The sequence below is a fragment of the Salvelinus alpinus genome, chromosome 11, assembly GCF_045679555.1.
Source record: "Salvelinus alpinus chromosome 11, SLU_Salpinus.1, whole genome shotgun sequence".
Classification (NCBI taxonomy): Eukaryota; Metazoa; Chordata; class Actinopteri; order Salmoniformes; family Salmonidae; genus Salvelinus; species Salvelinus alpinus.
In genome coordinates this window covers 5,904,605-5,927,750 of record NC_092096.1, presented here as the reverse complement: position 1 = coordinate 5,927,750, position 23,146 = coordinate 5,904,605, and the positions used below count along the sequence as shown (strand labels likewise).

Sequence of the window (23,146 nt, the reverse complement as noted above, 5' to 3'; positions counted from 1 at the left end):
GGCCGATTCGTTTTTTATATTTTCTGGGTCAAGGTTTGTCTTTTCCAAGAGAGGCTTTATTACTGCCACTTTTAGTGAGTTTGGTACACATCCGGTGGATAGAGAGCCATTTATTATGTTCAACATAGGAGGGCCAAGCACAGGAAGCAGCTCTTTCAGTAGTTTAGTTGGAATAGGGTCCAGTATGCCGCTTGAAGGTTTAGAGACCATGATTATTTTCATCATTGTGTCAAGAGATATAGTACTAAAACACTTGAGTGTCTCCCTAAGTGTATGTAAACTTCTGACTTCAACTGTATAACTAACTATAGAGGATCTCTACTACACAACAGAACCAGCTGAATGTCTAACTATAACTAACTATAGAGGATCTCTACTACACAACAGAACCAGCTGAATGTCTAACTATAACTAACTATAGAGGATCTCTACTACACAACAGAACCAGCTGAATGTCTAACTATAACTAACTATAGAGGATCTCTACTACACAACAGAACCAACTGAATGTCTAACTATAACTAACTATAGAGGATCTCTACTACACAACAGAACCAACTGAATGTCTAACTATAACTAACTATAGAGGATCTCTACTACACAACAGAACCAACTGAATGTCTAACTATAACTAACTATAGAGGATCTCTACTACACAACAGAACCAACTGAATGTCTAACTATAACTAACTATAGAGGATCTCTACTACACAACAGAACCAACTGAATGTCTAACTATAACTAACTATAGAGGATCTCTACTACACAACAGAACCAACTGAATGTCTAACTATAACTAACTATAGAGGATCTCTACTACACAACAGAACCAACTGAATGTCTAACTATAGAGGATCTCTACTACACAAGATTCCTATATTTTTATTTCATGTATTTTTAATCCCAGCCCCAATCCCCCCAAAAGGCCTTTTGGTAGCGCGTCATTGTAAATAACAATGCTTTCTTAACTGACTTGCCGAGTTAAATAAAGGTTAAATAAATAAACAACAACTCTCCGGTACCTGCTGCAAACTACTACAGCTGCAGCCAGACACAAGGACCTCTTCTGATTGGGTTCAGTAAATATCTCCGATTGGCTGAATATTGAGTCAGTTTCTGCAACGTTTTACTCTGATTGGTTTAAAGTAAAATGAACTTTAACCTTCTTGGTTCAGCCTCGCAGTGATTTTTCAACAAGCATGGCGGCTATAGGAGTACATTTCGGATACACATGTGCCTGTGTAGCTATTTTTAAGGTATTGTGCTGCCTGTTGTAACTAGTCTCTTTTTTCAGTTATGATGCGATCTAGTTAGGAGGTCCGCAAAGATCCGGCTAAACATGCTTGACAACGTTACAACGAGTTAGTTACCGGTAGCTAGCCGATGTTAGCATGGAGTGAATGAGTTGGCTACTGGTGTTAGCCATCTAGTAAAGCTAACGATAAAATAACTTGCTTGGCTTTTGAGATGTTCTTATCGGTCAAGCCAGGGTGGAAGGATTTTGACAGTAGTATTGTGTTTTGTTCAGGATGGCCGAGCGGAGGTGGTCGCCAATGACGCCGGGGACCGAGTCACTCCCGCCGTGGTGGCTTACCGAGACACCGAACAGGTATCATACAACTAGCTAACATACCGGTTCATTTTAGTTACCTCAACTGGTTCATCTGCTAAATATTTGTATGTGACCAATACAATTTGGTGGGGATAGACAAAATACACATTCGCAGAGGCGGGTTTGTCAGAGTCATGGATGGAAGGCGTCTTCTGTAGGGGTTTTATGCTCGGTCTGAACAGTAACATGCAGCTCTTGCGGTATGGTTTTGCAAGCACAAGGACCATGTCTTTAATATCAGCGATAAATAACAGGTTAAGTTGATACACACCGTGATAAGGTTAGTGCTCCTACACGGCCATATCACCATGTTAGTGCGTGTTTCCAGAAAACACATGGAAGACTACAGACCACCTGTGCTAATTAGTTATCGAGCATGCGCAGAACGCCTGTGTAAAATCCCTCAGTCTTTCGCCAGTGTGCAGGTTTCAGGTCTTCCTAGCCAAGACTGTCATTATAGTCACTCTGAACGCTGTACCCGCTTTAAAGGTCCAATGCAGCCGTTTTGAGCTCAATATCAAATCATTTCTGGGTAACAATTAAGTACCTTACTGTGATTGTTTTCAGTTAAAATGGTTAATGCAAAGCTTGACGTTAACCGTTTTACCTTTGTCCTATCCCCCCTCTCATCTCACACTGTAAACCTCCCTCTGTCTTATCCCCCCTCTGTCATCTCACACTGTAAACCTCCCTCTGTCTTATCCCCCCTCTGTCATCTCACACTGTAACCCTCCCTCTGTCTTATCCCCCCTCTCATCTCACACTGTAAACCTCCCTCTGTCTTATCCTCCATCTGTCATCTCACACTGTAACCCTCCCTCTGTCTTATCCCCCCTCTCATCTCACACTGTAACCCTCCCTCTGTCTTATCCCCCCTCTCATCTCACACTGTAACCCTCCCTCTGTCTTATCCCCCCTCTCATCTCACACTGTAAACCCCCCTCTGTCATCTCACACTGTAACCCTCCCTCTGTCTTATCCCCCCTCTCATCTCACACTGTAAACCTCCCTCTGTCTTATCCCCCCTCTGTCATCTCACACTGTAACCCTCCCTCTGTCTTATCCCCCCTCTCATCTCACACTGTAAACCTCCCTCTGTCTTATCCTCCATCTGTCATCTCACACTGTAACCCTCCCTCTGTCTTATCCCCCCTCTGTCATCTCACACTGTAAACCTCCCTCTGTCCTATCCTCCATCTGTCATCTCACACTGTAACCCTCCCTCTGTCTTATCCTCCCTCTGTCATCTCACACTGTAAACCTCCCTCTGTCCTATCCCCCCTCTGTCATCTCACACTGTAACCCTTCCTCTGTCTTAACCCCCCTCTGTCATCTCACACTGTAATCCTCCCTCTGTCTTATCCCCCCTCTCATCTCACACTGTAAACCTCCCTCTGTCTTATCCTCCATCTGTCATCTCACACTGTAACCCTCCCTCTGTCTTATCCCCCCTCTGTCATCTCACACTGTAAACCTCCCTCTGTCTTATCCCCCCTCTGTCATCTCACACTGTAACCCTCCCTCTGTCCTATCCCCCCTCTGTCATCTCACACTGTAAACCTCCCTCTGTCCTATCCTCCATCTGTCATCTCACACTGTAACCCTCCCTCTGTCTTATCCTCCCTCTGTCATCTCACACTGTAAACCTCCCTCTGTCCTATCCCCCCTCTGTCATCTCACACTGTAACCCTCCCTCTGTCTTATCCCCCCTCTGTCATCTCACACTGTAAACCTCCCTCTGTCTTCCCTCTGTCATCTCACACTGTAACCCTCCCTCTGTCTTATCCTCCCTCTGTCATCTCACACTGTAACCCTCCCTCTGTCCTATCCTCCATCTGTCATCTCACACTGTAACCCTCCCTCTGTCCTACCCTCCCTCTGTCATCTCACACTGTAACCCTCCCTCTGTCCTATCCTCCCTCTGTCATCTCACACTGTAAACCTCCCTCTGTCTTATCCCCCCTCTGTCATCTCACACTGTAACCCTCCCTCTGTCCTACCCTCCCTCTGTCATCTCACACTGTAACCCTCCCTCTGTCATCTCACACTGTAACCCTCCCTCTGTCCTACCCTCCCCCTCTCATCTCACACTGTAACCCCCCTCCTTCACCTCCCTGTTCAATCCGTCTGTCCTATCCTCCATCTGCCTCCCTCTCATCTCTCTGTCTCTGCCCTGCAGATAGTAGGGATTGCAGCTAAGCAGGGTCGTGTCCGAAACGCAGCCAACACTGTGGTTAAAGTCAAACAGGTGCTGGGGAGGAGGTGAGTGTCTGTATTACAGTTGAAGTCGGAAGTTTACATACACTCAGGTTGGAGTCATTAAAACTAGTTTTTCAACCACTCCACAAATTTCTTGTTAACAAACTATAGTTTTGGCGAGTCGGTTAGGACATCTACTTTGTGCATGACGCAAGTAATTTTTCCAGATTATTTAACTTATAATTCACTGTATCACAATTCCAGCAGGTCAGAAGTTTACATACACTAAGTTGACTGTGCCTTTAAACAGCTTGGAAAATTCCATAAAATGATGTCATGGCTCCAAAAGCTTCTGATATGTGAATTGAAATCATTTGAGTCAATTGGACGTTTACCGGTGGATCTATTTCAAGGCCTACCTTCAAACTCAGTGACTCTTTGCTTGACATTATGGGAAAATCAAAAGAAATCAGCCAAGACCTCAGAAAAATAATTGTGGACTCCACAAGTCTGGGAGCAATTTCCAAGCCCCTGAAGGTACCACGTTCATCTGTACAAACAATAGTACGCAAGTATAAACACCATGGGAACACGCAGCCGTCATACCGCTCAGGAAAGAGACGCGTTCTGTCTCCTAGAGATGAACGTACTTTGGTGCGAAAAGTGCAAATCAATCCCAGAACAACAGCAATGGACCTTGTGAAGATGCTGAAGGAAACAGGTACAAAAGTATATATATCCACAGTAAAACGAGTCCTATATTGACGTAAACTGAAAGGCTGCTCAGCAAGGAAGAAGCCACTGCTCCAAAACCGCCATAAAAAATCCAGACTACGGTTTGCAACTGCACATGGGGACAAAGATCGTACTTTTTGGAGAAATGTCCTCTGGTCTGATGAAACAACATTAGAACTGTTTGGCCATAATGACCATCGTTATGTTTGGAGGGAAAAGAGGGACGTTTGCAAGCCGAAGAACACCCTCCCAACCGTGAAGCACGGGGGTGGCAGCATCATGTTGTGGGGGTGCTTTGCTGCAGGAGGGACTGGTGCACTTCACAAAATAGATGGCTTCATGAGGAAAGAAAAGTATGTGAATGTATTGAAGCAACATCTCAAGACGTCAGTCAGGAAGTTAAAGCTTGGTCGCAAATGGACATACTTCCAAAGTTGTGGCAAATGGCTTAAGGACAACAAGGTCAAGGTATTGGAGTGGCCATCACAAAGCCCTGACCTCAATCCTATGGAACATTTGTGGGCAGAACTGAAAAAGCGTGCGTGAGTAAGGAGGCCTACAAACCTGACTCAGTTACACCATCTCTGTCTGGAGGAATGGGCCAAAATTCACCCAACTTATTGTGGGAAGCTTGTGGAAGGCTACCCGAACGTTTGACCCAAGTTAAACAATTTAAAGGCAATGTTACCAAATACTAATTGAGTGTATGTAAACTTCTGACCCAATGTGATGAAATTAAAGCTGAAATAAATCACTCTCTTATTATTATGACATTTCACATTCTTAAAATAAAGTGGTGATCCTAACTGACCTAAGACAGGGAATATTTACTCTGATTAAATGTCAGGAATTGTGAAACTGAGTTTAAATGTATTTGGCTAAGGTGTATGTAAACTTCTGACTTCAACTGTATGTTCCCAATGTTCTAGAGAATGAACTCTCCTCACGTTGTTGCTTCTCCCCATTTTTCCTCTCTTCCTGTCGGCAGCTTTGAGGATCCTGAGGTGCAGACGCATAAAGCTGAGAGTAAATGTCCTGTGAGTATACAACCCTCTGCCCCCTATTAGACATTAGTGTCAGACTACCTAACACTGCGTCGTCAGACTACCCAACACTGTGTTGTCAGACTGCCCACCACTGTGTTGTCAGACTACCTAACACTGCGTTGTCAGACTACCCAACACTGCGTTGTCAGACTACCCAACACTGCGTTGTCAGACTACCCAACACTGCGTTGTCAGACTGCCCAACACTGCGTTGTCAGACTGCCCAGCACTGTGTTGTCAGACTACCCAACACTGTGTTGTCAGACTACCCAACACTGTGTTGTCAGACTGCCCAGCACTGTGTTGTCAGACTGCCCAGCACTGTGTTGTCAGACTGCCCAGCACTGTGTTGTCAGACTGCCCAGCACTGTGTTGTCAGACTGCCCAGCACTGTGTTGTCAGACTGCCCAACACTGCGTTGTCAGACTGCCCAGCACTGCGTTGTCAGACTACCCGACACTGCGTTGTCAGACTACCCGGCACTGCGTTGTCAGACTACCCGGCACTGCGTTGCCAGACTACCCACCACTGCGTTGCCAGACTACCCACCACTGCGTTGCCAGACTACCCACCACTGCGTTGCCAGACTACCCACCACTGCGTTGCCAGACTACCCACCACTGCGTTGCCAGACTGCCCACCACTGCGTTGCCAGACTGCCCACCACTGCGTTGCCAGACTGCCCACCACTGCGTTGCCAGACTGCCCACCACTGCGTTGCCAGACTGCCCACCACTGCGTTGCCAGACTGCCCACCACTGCGTTGCCAGACTGCCCACCACTGCGTTGCCAGACTGCCCACCACTGCGTTGCCAGACTGCCCACCACTGCGTTGCCAGACTGCCCACCACTGCGTTGCCAGACTGCCCACCACTGCGTTGCCAGACTGCCCACCACTGCGTTGCCAGACTGCCCACCACTGCGTTGCCAGACTGCCCACCACTGCGTTGCCAGACTGCCCACCACTGCGTTGCCAGACTGCCCACCACTGCGTTGCCAGACTGCCCACCACTGCGTTGCCAGACTGCCCACCACTGCGTTGCCAGACTGCCCACCACTGCGTTGCCAGACTGCCCACCACTGCGTTGCCAGACTGCCCAGCACTGCGTTGCCAGACTGCCCAGCACTGCGTTGCCAGACTGCCCAGCACTGCGTTGTCAGACTGCCCAGCACTGCGTTGTCAGACTGCCCAGCACTGCGTTGTCAGACTGCCCAGCACTGCGTTGTCAGACTGCCCAGCACTGCGTTGTCAGACTGCCCAACACTGCGTTGTCAGACTGCCCAGCACTGCGTTGTCAGACTACCCAACACTGCGTTGTCAGACTACCCAACACTGCGTTGTCAGACTACCCAACACTGCGTTGTCAGACTGCCCAGCACTGCGTTGTCAGACTGCCCAACACTGCGTTGTCAGACTGCCCAGCACTGCGTTGTCAGACTACCCAACACTGTGTTGTCAGACTGCCCAGCACTGTGTTGTCAGACTGCCCAGCACTGTGTTGTCAGACTGCCCAGCACTGCGTTGTCAGACTGCCCAGCACTGTGTTGTCAGACTGCCCAACACTGCGTTGTCAGACTGCCCAGCACTGCGTTGTCAGACTACCCGACACTGCGTTGTCAGACTACCCGGCACTGCGTTGCCAGACTACCCGGCACTGCGTTGCCAGACTACCCACCACTGCGTTGCCAGACTACCCACCACTGCGTTGCCAGACTACCCACCACTGCGTTGCCAGACTACCCACCACTGCGTTGCCAGACTGCCCACCACTGCGTTGCCAGACTGCCCACCACTGCGTTGCCAGACTGCCCACCACTGCGTTGCCAGACTGCCCACCACTGCGTTGCCAGACTGCCCACCACTGCGTTGCCAGACTGCCCACCACTGCGTTGCCAGACTGCCCACCACTGCGTTGCCAGACTGCCCACCACTGCGTTGCCAGACTGCCCACCACTGCGTTGCCAGACTGCCCACCACTGCGTTGCCAGACTGCCCACCACTGCGTTGCCAGACTGCCCACCACTGCGTTGCCAGACTGCCCACCACTGCGTTGCCAGACTGCCCACCACTGCGTTGCCAGACTACCCAGCACTGCGTTGTCAGACTACCCACCACTGCGTTGTCAGACTACCCACCACTGCGTTGTCAGACTGCCCACCACTGCGTTGTCAGACTACCCACCACTGCGTTGTCAGACTACCCACCACTGCGTTGTCAGACTACCCACCACTGCGTTGCCAGACTACCCACCACTGCGTTGCCAGACTACCCACCACTGCGTTGCCAGACTGCCCACCACTGCGTTGCCAGACTGCCCACCACTGCGTTGCCAGACTGCCCACCACTGCGTTGCCAGACTGCCCACCACTGCGTTGCCAGACTGCCCACCACTGCGTTGCCAGACTGCCCACCACTGCGTTGCCAGACTGCCCACCACTGCGTTGCCAGACTGCCCACCACTGCGTTGCCAGACTGCCCACCACTGCGTTGCCAGACTGCCCACCACTGCGTTGCCAGACTGCCCACCACTGCGTTGCCAGACTGCCCACCACTGCGTTGCCAGACTGCCCACCACTGCGTTGCCAGACTGCCCACCACTGCGTTGCCAGACTGCCCACCACTGCGTTGCCAGACTGCCCACCACTGCGTTGCCAGACTGCCCACCACTGCGTTGCCAGACTGCCCACCACTGCGTTGCCAGACTGCCCACCACTGCGTTGCCAGACTGCCCACCACTGCGTTGCCAGACTGCCCAGCACTGCGTTGCCAGACTGCCCAGCACTGCGTTGCCAGACTGCCCACCACTGCGTTGCCAGACTACCCACCACTGCGTTGCCAGACTACCCACCACTGTCAGTGATATTGTATAATAGAGAATCTGATGTGTTTCAGTTGGTCAACAAGGGAGAGAAGCCAATGTATGAGATGACTGGAGAGACGACCAGACATGTGGCTCCACAAGATGTCGCCAAACTCATCCTACACAAGATGAAAGGTTAGAAACACACTGTCCCAGTGGGGGGCCCTAACGCTGTGCACTAGTGGAGATCCCAGATCCCCCCCCCACTGACGCTGTGCACTAGTGGAGATCCCAGATCCCCCCCCCCCCCCCCGACGCTGTGCACTAGTGGAGATCCCAGATCCCCCCCCCCCCCCCCCCGACGCTGTGCACTAGTGGATATCCCAGACCCCCCCCCCCCCACTGACGCTGTGCACTAGTGGAGATCCCAGATCCCCCCCCCCCCCCGACGCTGTGCACTAGTGGAGATCCCAGACCCCCCCCCTGATGCTGTGCACTAGTGGAGATCCCAGACCCCCCCCCTGACGCTGTGCACTAGTGGAGATCCCAAACCCCCCCCCTGACGCTGTGCACTAGTGGAGATCCCAGACCCCCCCCCTGACGCTGTGCACTAGTGGAGATCCCAGACCCCCCCCCCCCCCCCCCTGACGCTGTGCACTAGTGGAGATCCCAGACCCCCCCCCCCCCCTGACGCTGTGCACTAGTGGAGATCCCAGACCCCCCCCCCCCCTGACGCTGTGCACTAGTGGAGATCCCAGATCCTCTCCCCCTGACGCTGTGCACTAGTGGAGATCCCAGATCCTCTCCCCCTGACGCTGTGCACTAGTGGAGATCCCAGACCCCCCCCCCCCTGACGCTGTGCACTAGTGGAGATCCCAGATCCCCCCCCCCCCCCCGACGCTCTGCACCAGTGGAGATCCCAGATCCCCCCCCCCTGACGCTCTGCACTAGTGGAGATCCCAGATGATTGAATGGGTCTAAGCAATATGGCGGCCTATCAGGGAGCAAGTTAAAACTATTGTCAAACTCCTTCCACCTGTGAAAACATGTCAGCTGTCCAGCGGGTAGGGAGTAGTACCAGAGGTCCACTTGGGACAGGGCCACCCTCTCATCTATTGTTGTTTCCATAGAGACGGCTCAGTCGGCCTTGGGCGCTGATGTCACAGAGGCTGTCATCACTGTCCCCTTTGAGTTCGCACATGCTCAGAAGGCGGCGTTGAGGGCGGCTGCGGAGGCAGCAGGGTTCCGTGTGTTGAGGCTGATCCACGAGCCGGCTGCTGCTCTACTGGCGTACGGCATCGGACAGGACTGCCCCTCTGGGAAGAGGTACACTACTCCCTATGAACTACAGGTCCACACGATTTATTGGAGGAACAAAAAAGACCATACCGAATTAATCGGACGATTTAAAAAAATAAATAAAAAATAATAATAACAATAAAATAAAAAAATAAAATAAAAATTATATAAAAAAATAAGAGGAATAATAAGAATAAAAAATAAGAATAAAAAAATTATTAACAAATATTTAAAATAAAAAAACAATAAAAAATATATGTTTGTAATAAAGATAATTACAACAATACTGAATGTACACTTTAATACATCTACACTGCTCAAAAAAATAAAGGGAACACTTAAACAACACAATGTAACTCCAAGTCAATCACACTTCTGTGAAATCAAACTGTCCACTTAGGAAGCAACACTGATTGACAATAAATTTCACATGCTGTTGTGCAAATGGAATAGACAAAAGGTGGAAATTATAGGCAATTAGCAAGACACCCCCAAAAAAGGAGTGATTCTGCAGGTGGTCACCACAGACCACTTCTCAATTCCTATGCTTCCTGGCTGATGTTTTGGTCACTTTTGAATGCTGGCGGTGCTCTCACTCTAGTGGTAGCATGAGACGGAGTCTACAACCCACACAAGTGGCTCAGTTAGTGCAGTTCATCCAGGATGGCACATCAATGCGAGCTGTGGCAAAAAGGTTTGCTGTGTCTGTCAGCGTAGTGTCCAGAGCATGGAGGCGCTACCAGGAGACAGGCCAGTACATCAGGAGACGTGGAGGAGGCCATAGGAGGGCAACAACCCAGCAGCAGGACCGCTACCTCCGCCTTTGTGCAAGGAGGTGCACTGCCAGAGCCCTGCAAAATGACCTCCAGCAGGCCACAAATGTGCATGTGTCTGCTCAAACGGTCAGAAACAGACTCCATGAGGGTGGTATGAGGGCCCGACGTCCACAGGTGGGGGTTGTGCTTACAGCCCAGCACCGTGCAGGACGTTTGGCATTTGCCAGAGAACACCAAGATTGGCAAATTCGCCACTGGCGCCCTGTGCTCTTCACAGGTGAAAGCAGGTTCACACTGAGCACATGTGACAGACGTGACAGAGTCTGGAGACGCCGTGGAGAATGTTCTGCTGCCTGCAACATCCTCCAGCATGACCGGTTTGGCGGTGGGTCAGTCATGGTGTGGGGTGGCATTTCTTTGTGGGGCCGCACAGCCCTCCATGTGCTCGCCAGAGGTAGCCTGACTGCCATTAGGTACCGAGATGAGATCCTCAGACCCCTTGTGAGACCATATGCTGACACATGCACATTTGTGGCCTGCTGGAGGTCATTTTGCAGGGCTCTGGCAGTGCACCTCCTTGCACAAAGGCGGAGGTAGCGGTCCTGCTGCTGGGTTGTTGCCCTCCTACGGCCTCCTCCACGTCTCCTGATGTACTGGCCTGTCTCCTGGTAGCGCCTCCATGCTCTGGACACTACGCTGACAGACACAGCAAACCTTTTTGCCACAGCTCGCATTGATGTGCCATCCTGGATGAACTGCACTACCTGAGCCACTTGTGTGGGTTGTAGACTCCGTCTCATGCTACCACTAGAGTGAGAGCACCGCCAGCATTCAAAAGTGACCAAAACATCAGCCAGGAAGCATAGGAACTGAGAAGTGGTCTGTGGTCACCACCTGCAGAATCACTCCTTTTTTGGGGGTGTCTTGCTAATTGCCTATAATTTCCACCTTTTGTCTATTCCATTTGCACAACAGCATGTGAAATTTATTGTCAATCAGTGTTGCTTCCTAAGTGGACAGTTTGATTTCATAGAAGTGTGATTGACTTGGAGTTACATTGTGTTGTTTAAGTGTTCCCTTTATTTTTTGGAGCAGTGTATTTAAGTCTCATAAATAATGAAATATGTTCAATTTGGTTTAAATAATGCAAAAACACAGTGTTGGAGAAGAAAGTGCAATATGTTCCATGTAAAAAAAGCTAACGTTTAAGTTCCTTGCTCAGAACATATGAAAGCTGTTCAATATTCCCAGTTCAGAAGTTTTAGGTTGTTGTTATAGGAATTATGACGCGTCGACTATTTCTCTCTACCTTTGTATTTCATAGACCTTTTGACTATTGGATGTTCTTATAGGCACTAGTATTGCCACCTAATCTCTGGAGTTGATAGGCTTGAATCATAAACAGCGCTGTGCTTCAAGCATGCGAAGAGCTGCTGGCAAATGCAGGAAAGGGCTGTTTGAATAAATGCTTACGAGCCTGCTGCTGCTACCATCGCTCAGACTGCTGTATCGAATATCAAATCCTAGACTTAATTATAATAAACACACAGTAATACGAGCCTCAGGTCATTAATATGGTCAAATCTGGAAACTATAATTTCGAAAACAAAACGTTTATTCTTTCAGTGAAATACGGAACCGTCCCTAGTTAATATTGCCTGCTAACATGAATTTCTTTTAACTAAATATGCAGGTTTAAAAAAAATATACTTGTGTATTGATTTTAAGGAAGGAATTGATGTTTATGGTTAGGTACATTTGTGCAAAGATTGCTTTTTTTGGGCAATGCACTTTTGTTAAATCATCACCCGTTTGGCGAAGTTGAAGTAGGCTGTGATTCGATGATAAATTAACAAATTAACATTGATTATATGCAACACAGGACAAGCTAGTTAACTACACATGGTTGATGATATTACTAGGTTAACTAGTGATTATGTTAAGAGGGATTTTTATAAGAAAAGTTTAATGCTATTAATCCGTCAACCTCTAGTGTGAACTGGTGTGTGTGTGTGTAGCCATGTCTTGGTGTATAAACTGTGTGTGTGTGTAGCCATGTCTTGGTGTATAAACTAGGTGTGTGTGTGTGTAGCCATGTCCTGGTGTATAAACTAGGTGTGTGTGTGTGTAGCCATGTCCTGGTGTATAAACTAGGTGTGTGTGTGTGTAGCCATGTCCTGGTGTATAAACTAGGTGTGTGTGTGTGTAGCCATGTCCTGGTGTATAAACTAGGTGTGTGTGTGTAGCCATGTCCTGGTGTATAAACTAGGTGTGTGTGTAGCCATGTCCTGGTGTATAAACTAGGTGTGTGTGTGTAGCCATGTCCTGGTGTATAAACTAGGTGTGTGTGTGTGTGTAGCCATGTCCTGGTGTATAAACTAGGTGTGTGTAGCCATGTCCTGGTGTCTAAACTAGGTGTGTGTGTGTGTGTAGCCATGTCCTGGTGTCTAAACTAGGTGTGTGTAGCCATGTCCTGGTGTATAAACTAGGTGTGTGTAGCCATGTCCTGGTGTATAAACTAGGTGTGTGTAGCCATGTCCTGGTGTATAAACTAGGTGTGTGTAGCCATGTCCTGGTGTATAAACTAGGTGTGTGTAGCCATGTCCTGGTGTATAAACTAGGTGTGTGTAGCCATGTCCTGGTGTATAAACTAGGTGTGTGTAGCCATGTCCTGGTGTATAAACTAGGTGTGTGTAGCCATGTCCTGGTGTATAAACTAGGTGTGTGTAGCCATGTCCTGGTGTATAAACTAGGTGTGTGTAGCCATGTCCTGGTGTATAAACTAGGTGTGTGTAGCCATGTCCTGGTGTATAAACTAGGTGTGTGTAGCCATGTCCTGGTGTATAAACTAGGTGTGTGTAGCCATGTCCTGGTGTATAAACTAGGTGTGTGTAGCCATGTCCTGGTGTATAAACTAGGTGTGTGTAGCCATGTCCTGGTGTATAAACTAGGTGTGTGTAGCCATGTCCTGGTGTATAAACTAGGTGTGTGTAGCCATGTCCTGGTGTATAAACTAGGTGTGTGTAGCCATGTCCTGGTGTATAAACTAGGTGTGTGTAGCCATGTCCTGGTGTATAAACTAGGTGTGTGTAGCCATGTCCTGGTGTATAAACTAGGTGTGTGTGTGTAGCCATGTCCTGGTGTATAAACTAGGTGTGTGTGTGTAGCCATGTCCTGGTGTATAAACTAGGTGTGTGTGTGTGTAGCCATGTCCTGGTGTATAAACTAGGTGTGTGTGTGTGTAGCCATGTCCTGGTGTATAAACTAGGTGTGTGTGTGTGTAGCCATGTCCTGGTGTATAAACTAGGTGTGTGTGTGTGTAGCCATGTCCTGGTGTATAAACTAGGTGTGTGTGTGTAGCCATGTCCTGGTGTATAAACTAGGTGTGTGTGTAGCCATGTCCTGGTGTATAAACTAGGTGTGTGTGTGTGTGTAGCCATGTCCTGGTGTATAAACTAGGTGGGACGTCTCTGAGCGTGACGGTGCTGCAGGTGAATGGTGGAATGTTCCGGGTTCTGAACACCCATACAGACCACAGCATCGGAGGAGAGAGCTTCACAGGCGCCCTGGCCCAGCACCTGGCTGCAGAGTTCAAACGGTAACACACACACACACACACACACACACACACACCTGGCTGCAGAGTCTTATACTTATACTGAAGGTTATACTGGCTACGGCGTCTCCTTCGTTTTTCAAGTGAAGTTAGTATGCTAGCACACTCGTTTGGTTCGCTATTCAGCCAGCTGAACTGAAGCATGCTGACGCCAGGCCTGTTAGCACCCTCCCGCCCGGCTTGTTAGCTCCTCCCGCCTGGCCTGTTAGCACCCTCCCGCCCGGCCTGCTAGCTCCTCCCACTCGGCTTGTTAGCTCCTCCCACCCGGCTTGTTAGCTCCATCCACCCGGCTTGTTAGCTCCATCCACCCGGCCTGTTAGCCCCCCCCTCCACCCGGCCTGTTAGCTCCCCTCCCCCCTCCACCCGGCCTGTTAGCTCCCTCCCCCCCCCTCCACCCGGCCTGTTAGCACCCTCCCGCCCGGCCTGTTAGCCCCCCCCCTCCACCCGGTCTGTTAGCCCCCCCCCCCCCTCCATCCGGCCTGTTAGCACCCTCCCGCCCGGCCTGTTAGCCCTCCACCCGGCCTGTTAGCTCCCCTCCCCCCCTCCACCCGGCCTGTTAGCGCCCCCCCCCCCCCCTCCTCCACCCGGCCTGTTAGCCCCCCCCCCCCCTCCACCCGGCCTGTTAGCTCCCTCCCTCCACCCGGCCTGTTAGCTCCCCTCCCCCCCTCCACCCGGCCTGTTAGCGCCCCCCCCCCCTCCACCCGGCCTGTTAGCTCCCCTCCCCCCTCCACCCGGCCTGTTAGCCCCCCCTCCACCCGGCCTGTTAGCTCCCTCCCCCCTCCACCCGGCCTGTTAGCTCCCCCTCCACCCGGCCTGTTAGCTCCCCCCCCCCCCACCCGGCCTGTTAGCCCCCCCCCCCCTCCACCCGGCCTGTTAGCAACCTCCCCCCCCTCCACCCGGCCTGTTAGCCCCCCCCCCTCCACCCGGCCTGTTAGCTCCCTCCCTCCACCCGGCCTGTTAGCTCCCCTCCCCCCTCCACCCGGCCTGTTAGCGCCCTCCCCCCCTCCACCCGGCCTGTTAGCGCCCCCCCCCCCCTCCACCCGGCCTGTTAGCTCCCCTCCCCCCCTCCACCCGGCCTGTTAGCTCCCTCCCCCCTCCACCCGGCCTGTTAGCTCCCTCCCCCCTCCACCCGGCCTGTTAGCTCCCCCCCCCCCCCCACCCGGCCTGTTAGCCCCCCCCCCTCCACCCGGCCTGTTAGCAACCTCCTCCCCCTCCACCCGGCCTGTTAGCACCCTCCCCCCCCCCCCCCCCCACCCGGCCTGTTAGCACCACGGTCTTGTAGTGGATGCGAGCTTCAACTGGAAGCCAGCGGGGTGACATGGGAGAACGTATTCCATCTGATCCCCTGGTTTTAAATGTGTCTGTCTGCAGGTCGTTTAAACAGGATGTTAGTAGTAACGCGCGGGCCATGATGAAGCTGATGAACGGAGCGGACATGGCCAAACATTCTCTCTCCACGCTGGGTTCTGCTAATTGCTTCGTTGACTCGCTACACGACGGCAGGGACTTCGACTGCAACATCTCCAGGTGACTACACTACCCACAAACCCCTGCTCTCTTACCCACCACAATGTGTATTTTTATTTATTTAACTAGGCAAGTCGGTTAAGAACAAATTCTTATTTACAATGACTGCCTGACCCGAACGACTCTGAACGACTCTGAACGACTCTGAACGACTCTGAACGACTCTGAACGACTCTGAACGACTCTGAACGACTCTGAACGACTCTGAACGACTCTGAACGACTCTGAACGACTCTGAACGACTCTGAACGACTCTGAACGACTCCGAACGACTCCGAACGACTCTGGGCCAATTATGCGCTGCCCTATGGGACTTCCGATTGGCCGGTTGTGACACAGCCCTGAATGGAACCCGGGTCTGTAGTGACGCATCTAGTACTGCGATGCCGGGCCTTAGACTGCCCCTCACAATCCCCCTCTTCAATGCCACAGGAAAGTCACGCTGTGTGTTTCTTCTCAGGGCCCGTTTTGAGCTGCTGTGTTCTGCCCTGTTCAACAAGAGTGTCCAACCAATCAGAAGCCTGCTGGAGACGACTGGGCTGTCTACTAGCGACATCAACAAGGTGACCCTGACCTACCTGACCTACCTGACCCTGACCTACCTGACCCTGACCTACCTGACCTCCCTGACCCTGACCTACCTGACCCTGACCTACCTGACCCTGACCCTGACCCTGACCCTGACCTACCATGGGTTTGGAAGTTGCCATGGCACAGTGCTCTGTAGTGTCAACTTGTTTGACTTGATAGCCAGTTTGGCTTTTCTCCGACAACATAAAATGTCTGCAAAGAAAATCATTATTTGACCTGAGAAACTCGACTCAGTCCTGTTCTCTCTCAACCTGCTGGTCAACTCCCTAGTCACCTTCCGACTAGATTACTGCAGTGCTCTCCTTGGGCTCCCCTCAAAACCATCCGCAGGCTGCAGCTTGTGCAGAACAGCGTCGCCAGGGTTACCTTACAGGAACCCAGAAATCAATCAAATGTATTTAGCCCTTCTTACATCAGCTGATATCTCGAAGTGCTGTACAGAAACCCAGCCTAAAACCCCAAACAGCAAGCAATGCAGGTGTAGAGGCACGGTGGCTCGGAAAAACTCCCTAGAAAGGCCAAAACCTAGGAAGAAACCTAGAGGAACCAGGCTATGAGGGGTGGCCAGTCCTCTTCTGGCTGTGCCGGGTGGAGATTATAACAGAACATGGTCAAGATGTTCAAATGTTCATAAATGACCAGCATGGTCAAATAATAATAATCACAGTGGTTGTCGAGGGTGCAGCAAGTCAGCACCTCAGGAGTAAATGTCAGTTGGCTTTTCATAGCCGATCATTCAGAGCATCTCTACCGCTCCTGCGGTCTCTAGAGAGTTGAAAACAGCAGGTCTGGGACAGGTAGCACGTCCGGTGAACAGGTCAGGGTTCCATAGCCGCAGGCAGAACAGTTGAAACTGGAGCAGCAGCACGACCAGGTGGACTGGGGACAGCAAGGAGTCATCATGTCAGGTAGTCCTGAGGCATGGTCCTAGGGCTCAGGTCCCCCGAGAGAGAGAGAAAGAATGAGGGAAAGAGAAGGCAGACCATTCCATAAAAATGGAGCCTCTAGCTGTTTGCTTAGAAATTCTAGGGACAGTAAGGAGGCCTGCGTCTTGTGACCGTAGCGTACGTGTAGGTATGTACGGCAGGATCAAATCGGAAAGCTAGGTAGGAGGAAGATCATTTAATGCATTGTAGGTTAGCAGTAAAACCTAGAAATCAGCCCTAGCCTTAACTGGAAGCCAGTGTAGGGAGGCTAGCACTGGAGTAATATGATCACATTGTTTGGTTCTAGTCAAGCTTCTAGCAGCCGTGTTTAGCACTAACTGAAGTTTATTTAGTGCTTTATCCGGGTAGCCGGAAAGTAGAGCATTGCAGTAGTCTAACCTAGAAGTGACAAAAGCATGGATTAATTTTTGGACAAAGTTTCTGATTTTTGCAATGTTATGTAGATGGAAAAAAGTTGTCCAACACTGAGACGTCTTTACAGATAGATAGCCAGGGACACGCTCCAACACTGAGACGTTTTTACAGATAGATAGCCAGGGACACGCTCCGACACTGAGACGTCTTTACAGATAGATAGCCAGGGACACGCTCCAACACGGAGACGTCTTTACAGATAGATAGCCAGGGACACGCTCCAACACGGAGACGTCTTTACAGATAGATAGCCAGGGACACGCTCCAACACTGAGACGTCTTTACAGATAGATAGCCAGGGACACGCTCCAACACTGAGACGTCTTTACAGATAGATAGCCAGGGACACGCTCCAACACTGAGACGTCTTTACAGATAGATAGCCAGGGACACGCTCCAACACTGAGACGTCTTTACAGATAGATAGCCAGGGACACGCTCCGACACTGAGACGTCTTTACAGATAGATAGCCAGGGACACGCTCCAACACTGAGACGTCTTTACAGATAGATAGCCAGGGACACGCTCCGACACTGAGACGTCTTTACAGATAGATAGCCAGGGACACGCTCCGACACTGAGACGTCTTTACAGATAGATAGCCAGGGACACGCTCCGACACTGAGACGTCTTTACAGATAGATAGCCAGGGACACGCTCCAACACTGAGACGTTTTTACAGATAGATAGCCAGGGACACGCTCCGACACTGAGACGTCTTTACAGATAGATAGCCAGGGACACGCTCCGACACTGAGACGTCTTTACAGATAGATAGCCAGGGACACGCTCCGACACTGAGACGTCTTTACAGATAGATAGCCAGGGACACGCTCCAACACTGAGACGTCTTTACAGATAGATAGCCAGGGACACGCTCCGACACTGAGACGTCTTTACAGATAGATAGCCAGGGACACGCTCCGACACTGAGACGTCTTTACAGATAGATAGCCAGGGACACGCTCCAACACTGAGACGTCTTTACAGATAGATAGCCAGGGACACGCTCCGACACTGAGACGTCTTTACAGATAGATAGCCAGGGACACGCTCCAACACTGAGACGTCTTTACAGATAGATAGCCAGGGACACGCTCCAACACGGAGACGTCTTTACAGATAGATAGACAGGGACACGCTCCAACACTGAGACGTCTTTACAGATAGATAGCCAGGGACACGCTCCGACACTGAGACGTCTTTACAGATAGATAGCCAGGGGCACGCTCCAACACTGAGACGTCTTTACAGATAGATAGCCAGGGACACGCTCCAACACTGAGACGTCTTTACAGATAGATAGCCAGGGACACGCTCCGACACTGAGACGTCTTTACAGATAGATAGCCTGGGACACGCTCCAACACTGAGACGTCTTTACAGATAGATAGCCAGGGACACGCTCCGACACTCAGACGTCTTTACAGATAGATAGCCAGGGACACGCTCCGACACTGAGACGTCTTTACAGATAGATAGCCAGGGACACGCTCCGACACTCAGACGTCTTTACAGATAGATAGCCAGGGACACGCTCCGACACTCAGACGTCACACATAGATTCTCTGCGGGGGTTTAACACTGTGTGTTCCAGGTGGTTCTCTGCGGGGGCTCTGCGAGGATTCCTCGGCTGCAGCAGATGATCAAAGATCTGTTCGCTGACGTGGAGCTGCTCAGCTCCGCCCCTCCTGATGAAGTCATTGCGGTCGGCGCAGCGATGGAGGCGGGCCTTCTAGTCGGCCGGGAGATTGGCTCCTCCCCAGAGTCTGTTATCGTGGAAGCCTGTGTCTCAGACATTCTGCTCAAGGTACACAGACACACACACACACACAGATCAGTGACTAATAGAGCAGCTTCTGATTGGCTAATCTGTGTGATTGACAGGAGGTGGATGAAACAGGGGCTGAGGTGTTCTCTGTGCTCCTCCCCTCGGGCACGCCCCTTCCTGCTCGGCGACATCACATCCTGTCTGGTCCTGGCCGCCTGGCATCCCTCTGTCTGGAGCTTTACCAGAAAACCACAGAGCAGCCAGAGAGACTGGCCAAGGTACGTTAAGAGAATTTTGTTCTCAATGTTCATTAACTGAATATCGATTAAACTACTCTGTCTGTTACTAAGAGTGTGTAAGGTCCTTGTTGAAATGAAACAGACAGAGGCCAGTCTACAATAGTCAGCAGAGTTTATTTACGAGAGCTCTGCTCTGCATATACAAAAACGTTCCTTTTATACTATTCTCTTAACCTACGCACATACATACACACTAACATTTGGATTCTCTCTTCTTCTCCTGGCGTCTCACCACAGTTTATTACCACTTAGCGGACAGTTCCAGTCCCCCCCAGATACGGGAAACCCAGAGGGGCTCTCCCTGTCCTATCTCCCCAGAGTTACAGCCGGGTCGGTTCAAACATAGTTTAATGATCCACTTAGTTTTCTTTAGGCACACACATACCTTCCTCTCTTCCCAGGTACATGCTACATAACCTCTTTCTTATGAACTAACATTATTTATCAATACAGAAAAACAGGGTAGAATTCAGTTAGTTAGTTCTACGTTAAATGTATACATCATAACATACGTGCACACACACACCAGCCCTCCACCAGAGAACTAACAGGTCTCTCTTGTCTGCAGATTGTTCTGAGAGACCTGGAGACCAAAGAGGACAACCATGACATTGATGCCGTGGTAACCATGAAGAGGTAATACCCAGCAGCACTCTGTTTCAGCTGTGGACTGGACCTTGTATTTGGACCTGTCTGTTTCAGCTGTGGACTGGACCTTGTATTTGGACCGGTGTCTGTTTCAGCTGTGGACTGGACCTTGTATTTGGACCGGTGTGTGTGTAACCTGTGTGTGTTTCAGGGACGGGTCTCTCCATGTGACCTGTGTGGAGCAGAACAGTGGGAAGACTGAAGCCATCAGCATAGCAGCAGCCTCCTGATTTCACCTCGAACTCCAACTTAATGTCACTATACTTGTTGTTGAAGTTCCTTTTAAAGTTTAAATAAAGACATTATGGTTGAACTTAGTTCCTTTATTCTCTACAGTTCACAACAGACTTTATTCTCTACAGTTCACAACAGCGGTAGTCTTTCTGTGGTCTCTCAGGAGCAGACTCCAGTTCTGGGTGGAAGATGTTACTGTGTTCCCTACTGAACATTTCACAGGGTGGTCGAGGGGAGTAGCTGTGGTTTCTCTTAGCCCTGATAGGCCAGGTGTGCAGCTGGCAGGGTACGTGTGTATGTAGGGCATAGCTATGGTGTCTCTGTAACAAAGTAGAGCATGGGTAAGGTCTGTGTAGATTAGCGTACGGCGCCACACAGGAAATCGTATATATGCATTCATCAAGTCGTCTTTCTCACCCGAAAACAATTATTGTGGGTTCTTGACAATCATCCATCGAAACTATAACAGAGATGGACTCCTCTTACATATAACCTGGACATTGAGGGCTACCACCATTTTAAAGTAGTCACCTGGATGGAATGATCTGAGCATTGGGTGCTCCGGTTCGGAAATGACTAAGCTACTGTATATCATGGCCACAAAGTTCCGCTCTGCTTCAGGTGACTGCTCTCCCATAGGCACCAATGCATTAGCAGCTGGGTTTGGTCTGCTTCAGGTGACTGCTCTCCCATAGACACCAATGCATTAGCAGCTGGGTTTGGTCTGCTTCAGGTGATTGCTCTCCCATAGGCACCAATGCATTAGCAGCTGGGTTTGGTCTGCTTCAGGTGATTGCTCTCCCATAGGCACCAATGCATTAGCAGCTGGGTTTGGTCTGCTTCAGGTGACTGCTCTCCCATAGGCACCAATGCATTAGCAGCTGGGTTTGGTCTGCTTCAGGTGATTGCTCTCCCATAGGCACCAATGCATTAGCAGCTGGGTTTGGTCTGCTTCAGGTGACTGCTCTCCCATAGGCACCAATGCATTAGCAGCTGGGTCTGGTCTGCTTCAGGTGATTGATGTGAATCAGAAGAAACTAGTGGGTGGACTGATTTCCTGTCCTGATGACCTCTGTCCTATATACAAAGAGTTAGACATGGTCAGAGGGACTGACTTCCTGTCCTGATGACCTCTCCCCTCTGTCTATATACAAAGAGTTAGACATGGTCAGAGGGACTGACTTCCTGTCCTATATACAAAGAGTTAGACATGGTCAGAGGGACTGACTTCCTGTCCTGATGACCTCTTCCCTCTGTCCTATATACAAAGAGTTAGACATGGTCAGAGGGACTGACTTCCTGTCCTGATGACCTCTTCCCTCTGTCTATATACAAAGAGTTAGACATGGTCAGAGGGACTGACTTCCTGTCCTGATGACCTCTTCCCTCTGTCTATATACAAAGAGTTAGACATGGTCAGAGGGACTGACTTCCTGTCCTGATGACCTCTTCCCTCTGTCTATATACAAAGAGTTAGACCTGGTCAGAGGGACTGACTTCCTGTGCTGATGACCAATTCCTCTCCAGCGGCCAGTCTCCTGTACAGATCGCTGAGGTCGTCTGGTCCAGGTGTGTGTGAATCCGGCGTAGACGGGATGTCAAAGTCCGATGACACCTGAGACTCCGTTGGCTCTGATTGGTGAGTGTGGCTGCCACTCTCCTCCCCCCCAGCATCCAGATTGGTCAATGCATCTCCCTGACACCGGTCTTCTGATTGGATGAGCATGCTGTCAGCCTGACTCGGGCCTCGCCCAGCCGAGAGAGGAATTGACGGCGAGGGGAGTTTGGCGGAGTCATCAACAAACAGCTCTGGGGTCTGGGAGCCTGTGAGTGTGGAGTGGGAGGGGCTTGTGTGAGAGCAGGAGTTTGGTTGGCTGGTCTGGCTGTCCGTCAGTATCTCCGTGGTGAAAAACTCCTCCCAGCGAGGAGGGGTGCCAGAATTAGATACAGACCCCTCGTCTCTCTCCTCCCCACCTCTCTCATCTTCCTCCAGGTCTCTCTCCTCCTCATCATCATCATCATTAGATTCGGTACAGTCCATGTAGTCTCCTGTGATGAGAGGTGTGTGTGTTAGGGGTAGAGGTTCGTCGGGAGGGTTAGGGAGCGTTGTGGGTGTGGCCTCCTGCATCATCACCCTCTTCCTGACAGGGGCCAGGTCCGCCCCCTCAAACAGCCAATCAGCACGGTCCACATCTGATATAAACAACAGAGCCAATCACCAAACAGTGAAATAATGTAGAAGGTATGGTTGGGGCAGCTGGCTGTGGTCAGGAGAGAGAGTCTCACCGTGGGTGTGCTGCTCTGGTCTGGTGCGTTTCAGTGTTCCCAGAGGTCTGTAGATCACAGCTGGAGAGGACACGTCCCTACACATAGACTTCAACCTGGAGACATACAGTTACACATTCACACAATACGGTAACAAATGCAGTGCATTTGGAAAGTATTCAGACCCCTTCCCTCGTTCCACAGTTTGTTACGTTACAGCCTTATTCTACAATGGAGGAAAACAATGATTTAATGCATCTACACAGAAAGCTGATTCACATCAGGGCCTGATTAGTATTCAGACCCTTTGATATGAGACTCAAAATAGAGCTCAGGTGCATCTTGTTTCCATTGATCATCCTTGA

At 50.5% G+C, this 23,146-nt stretch overlaps 2 protein-coding genes across 4 annotated transcripts in view; one reads left to right on the top strand and one right to left on the bottom strand.

The window, feature by feature from the left end:
• The first annotated feature begins 1,101 nt into the window (after positions 1–1,101).
• hspa14 (heat shock protein 14) lies at positions 1,102–20,592 on the top strand. 2 transcript variants are annotated; one of them, XM_071331591.1, is made up of 13 exons: positions 1,102–1,256; positions 1,529–1,609; positions 3,792–3,874; positions 5,535–5,583; positions 8,486–8,588; positions 9,524–9,719; positions 13,905–14,066; positions 15,456–15,611; positions 16,072–16,174; positions 19,162–19,374; positions 19,452–19,613; positions 20,203–20,270; positions 20,434–20,592. In XM_071331591.1, exons 1-13 carry the CDS (start codon positions 1,200–1,202, stop codon positions 20,510–20,512), a joined length of 1,512 nt encoding a protein of 503 aa, XP_071187692.1. In that variant the 5' UTR covers positions 1,102–1,199; the 3' UTR covers positions 20,513–20,592. The 2 variants fall into 2 exon arrangements, with proteins under 2 accessions (XP_071187692.1, XP_071187693.1); XM_071331592.1 differs by lacking the exon at positions 15,456–15,611.
• A 99-nt stretch (positions 20,593–20,691) lies between these two features.
• The window catches only part of dclre1c (DNA cross-link repair 1C, PSO2 homolog (S. cerevisiae)), a 42,813-nt gene continuing 40,358 nt past the window's right edge, over positions 20,692–23,146 (bottom strand). For both annotated transcript variants that reach the window (XM_071331589.1, XM_071331590.1), the window contains 2 exons: positions 22,803–22,897; positions 20,692–22,709 (listed from right to left, as the gene is read on the bottom strand). In XM_071331589.1, the coding sequence (XP_071187690.1) occupies positions 22,000–22,709; positions 22,803–22,897 (805 nt within the window). In that variant the 3' untranslated portion in view covers positions 20,692–21,999. The remainder of the gene's footprint in view (positions 22,710–22,802; positions 22,898–23,146) is intronic.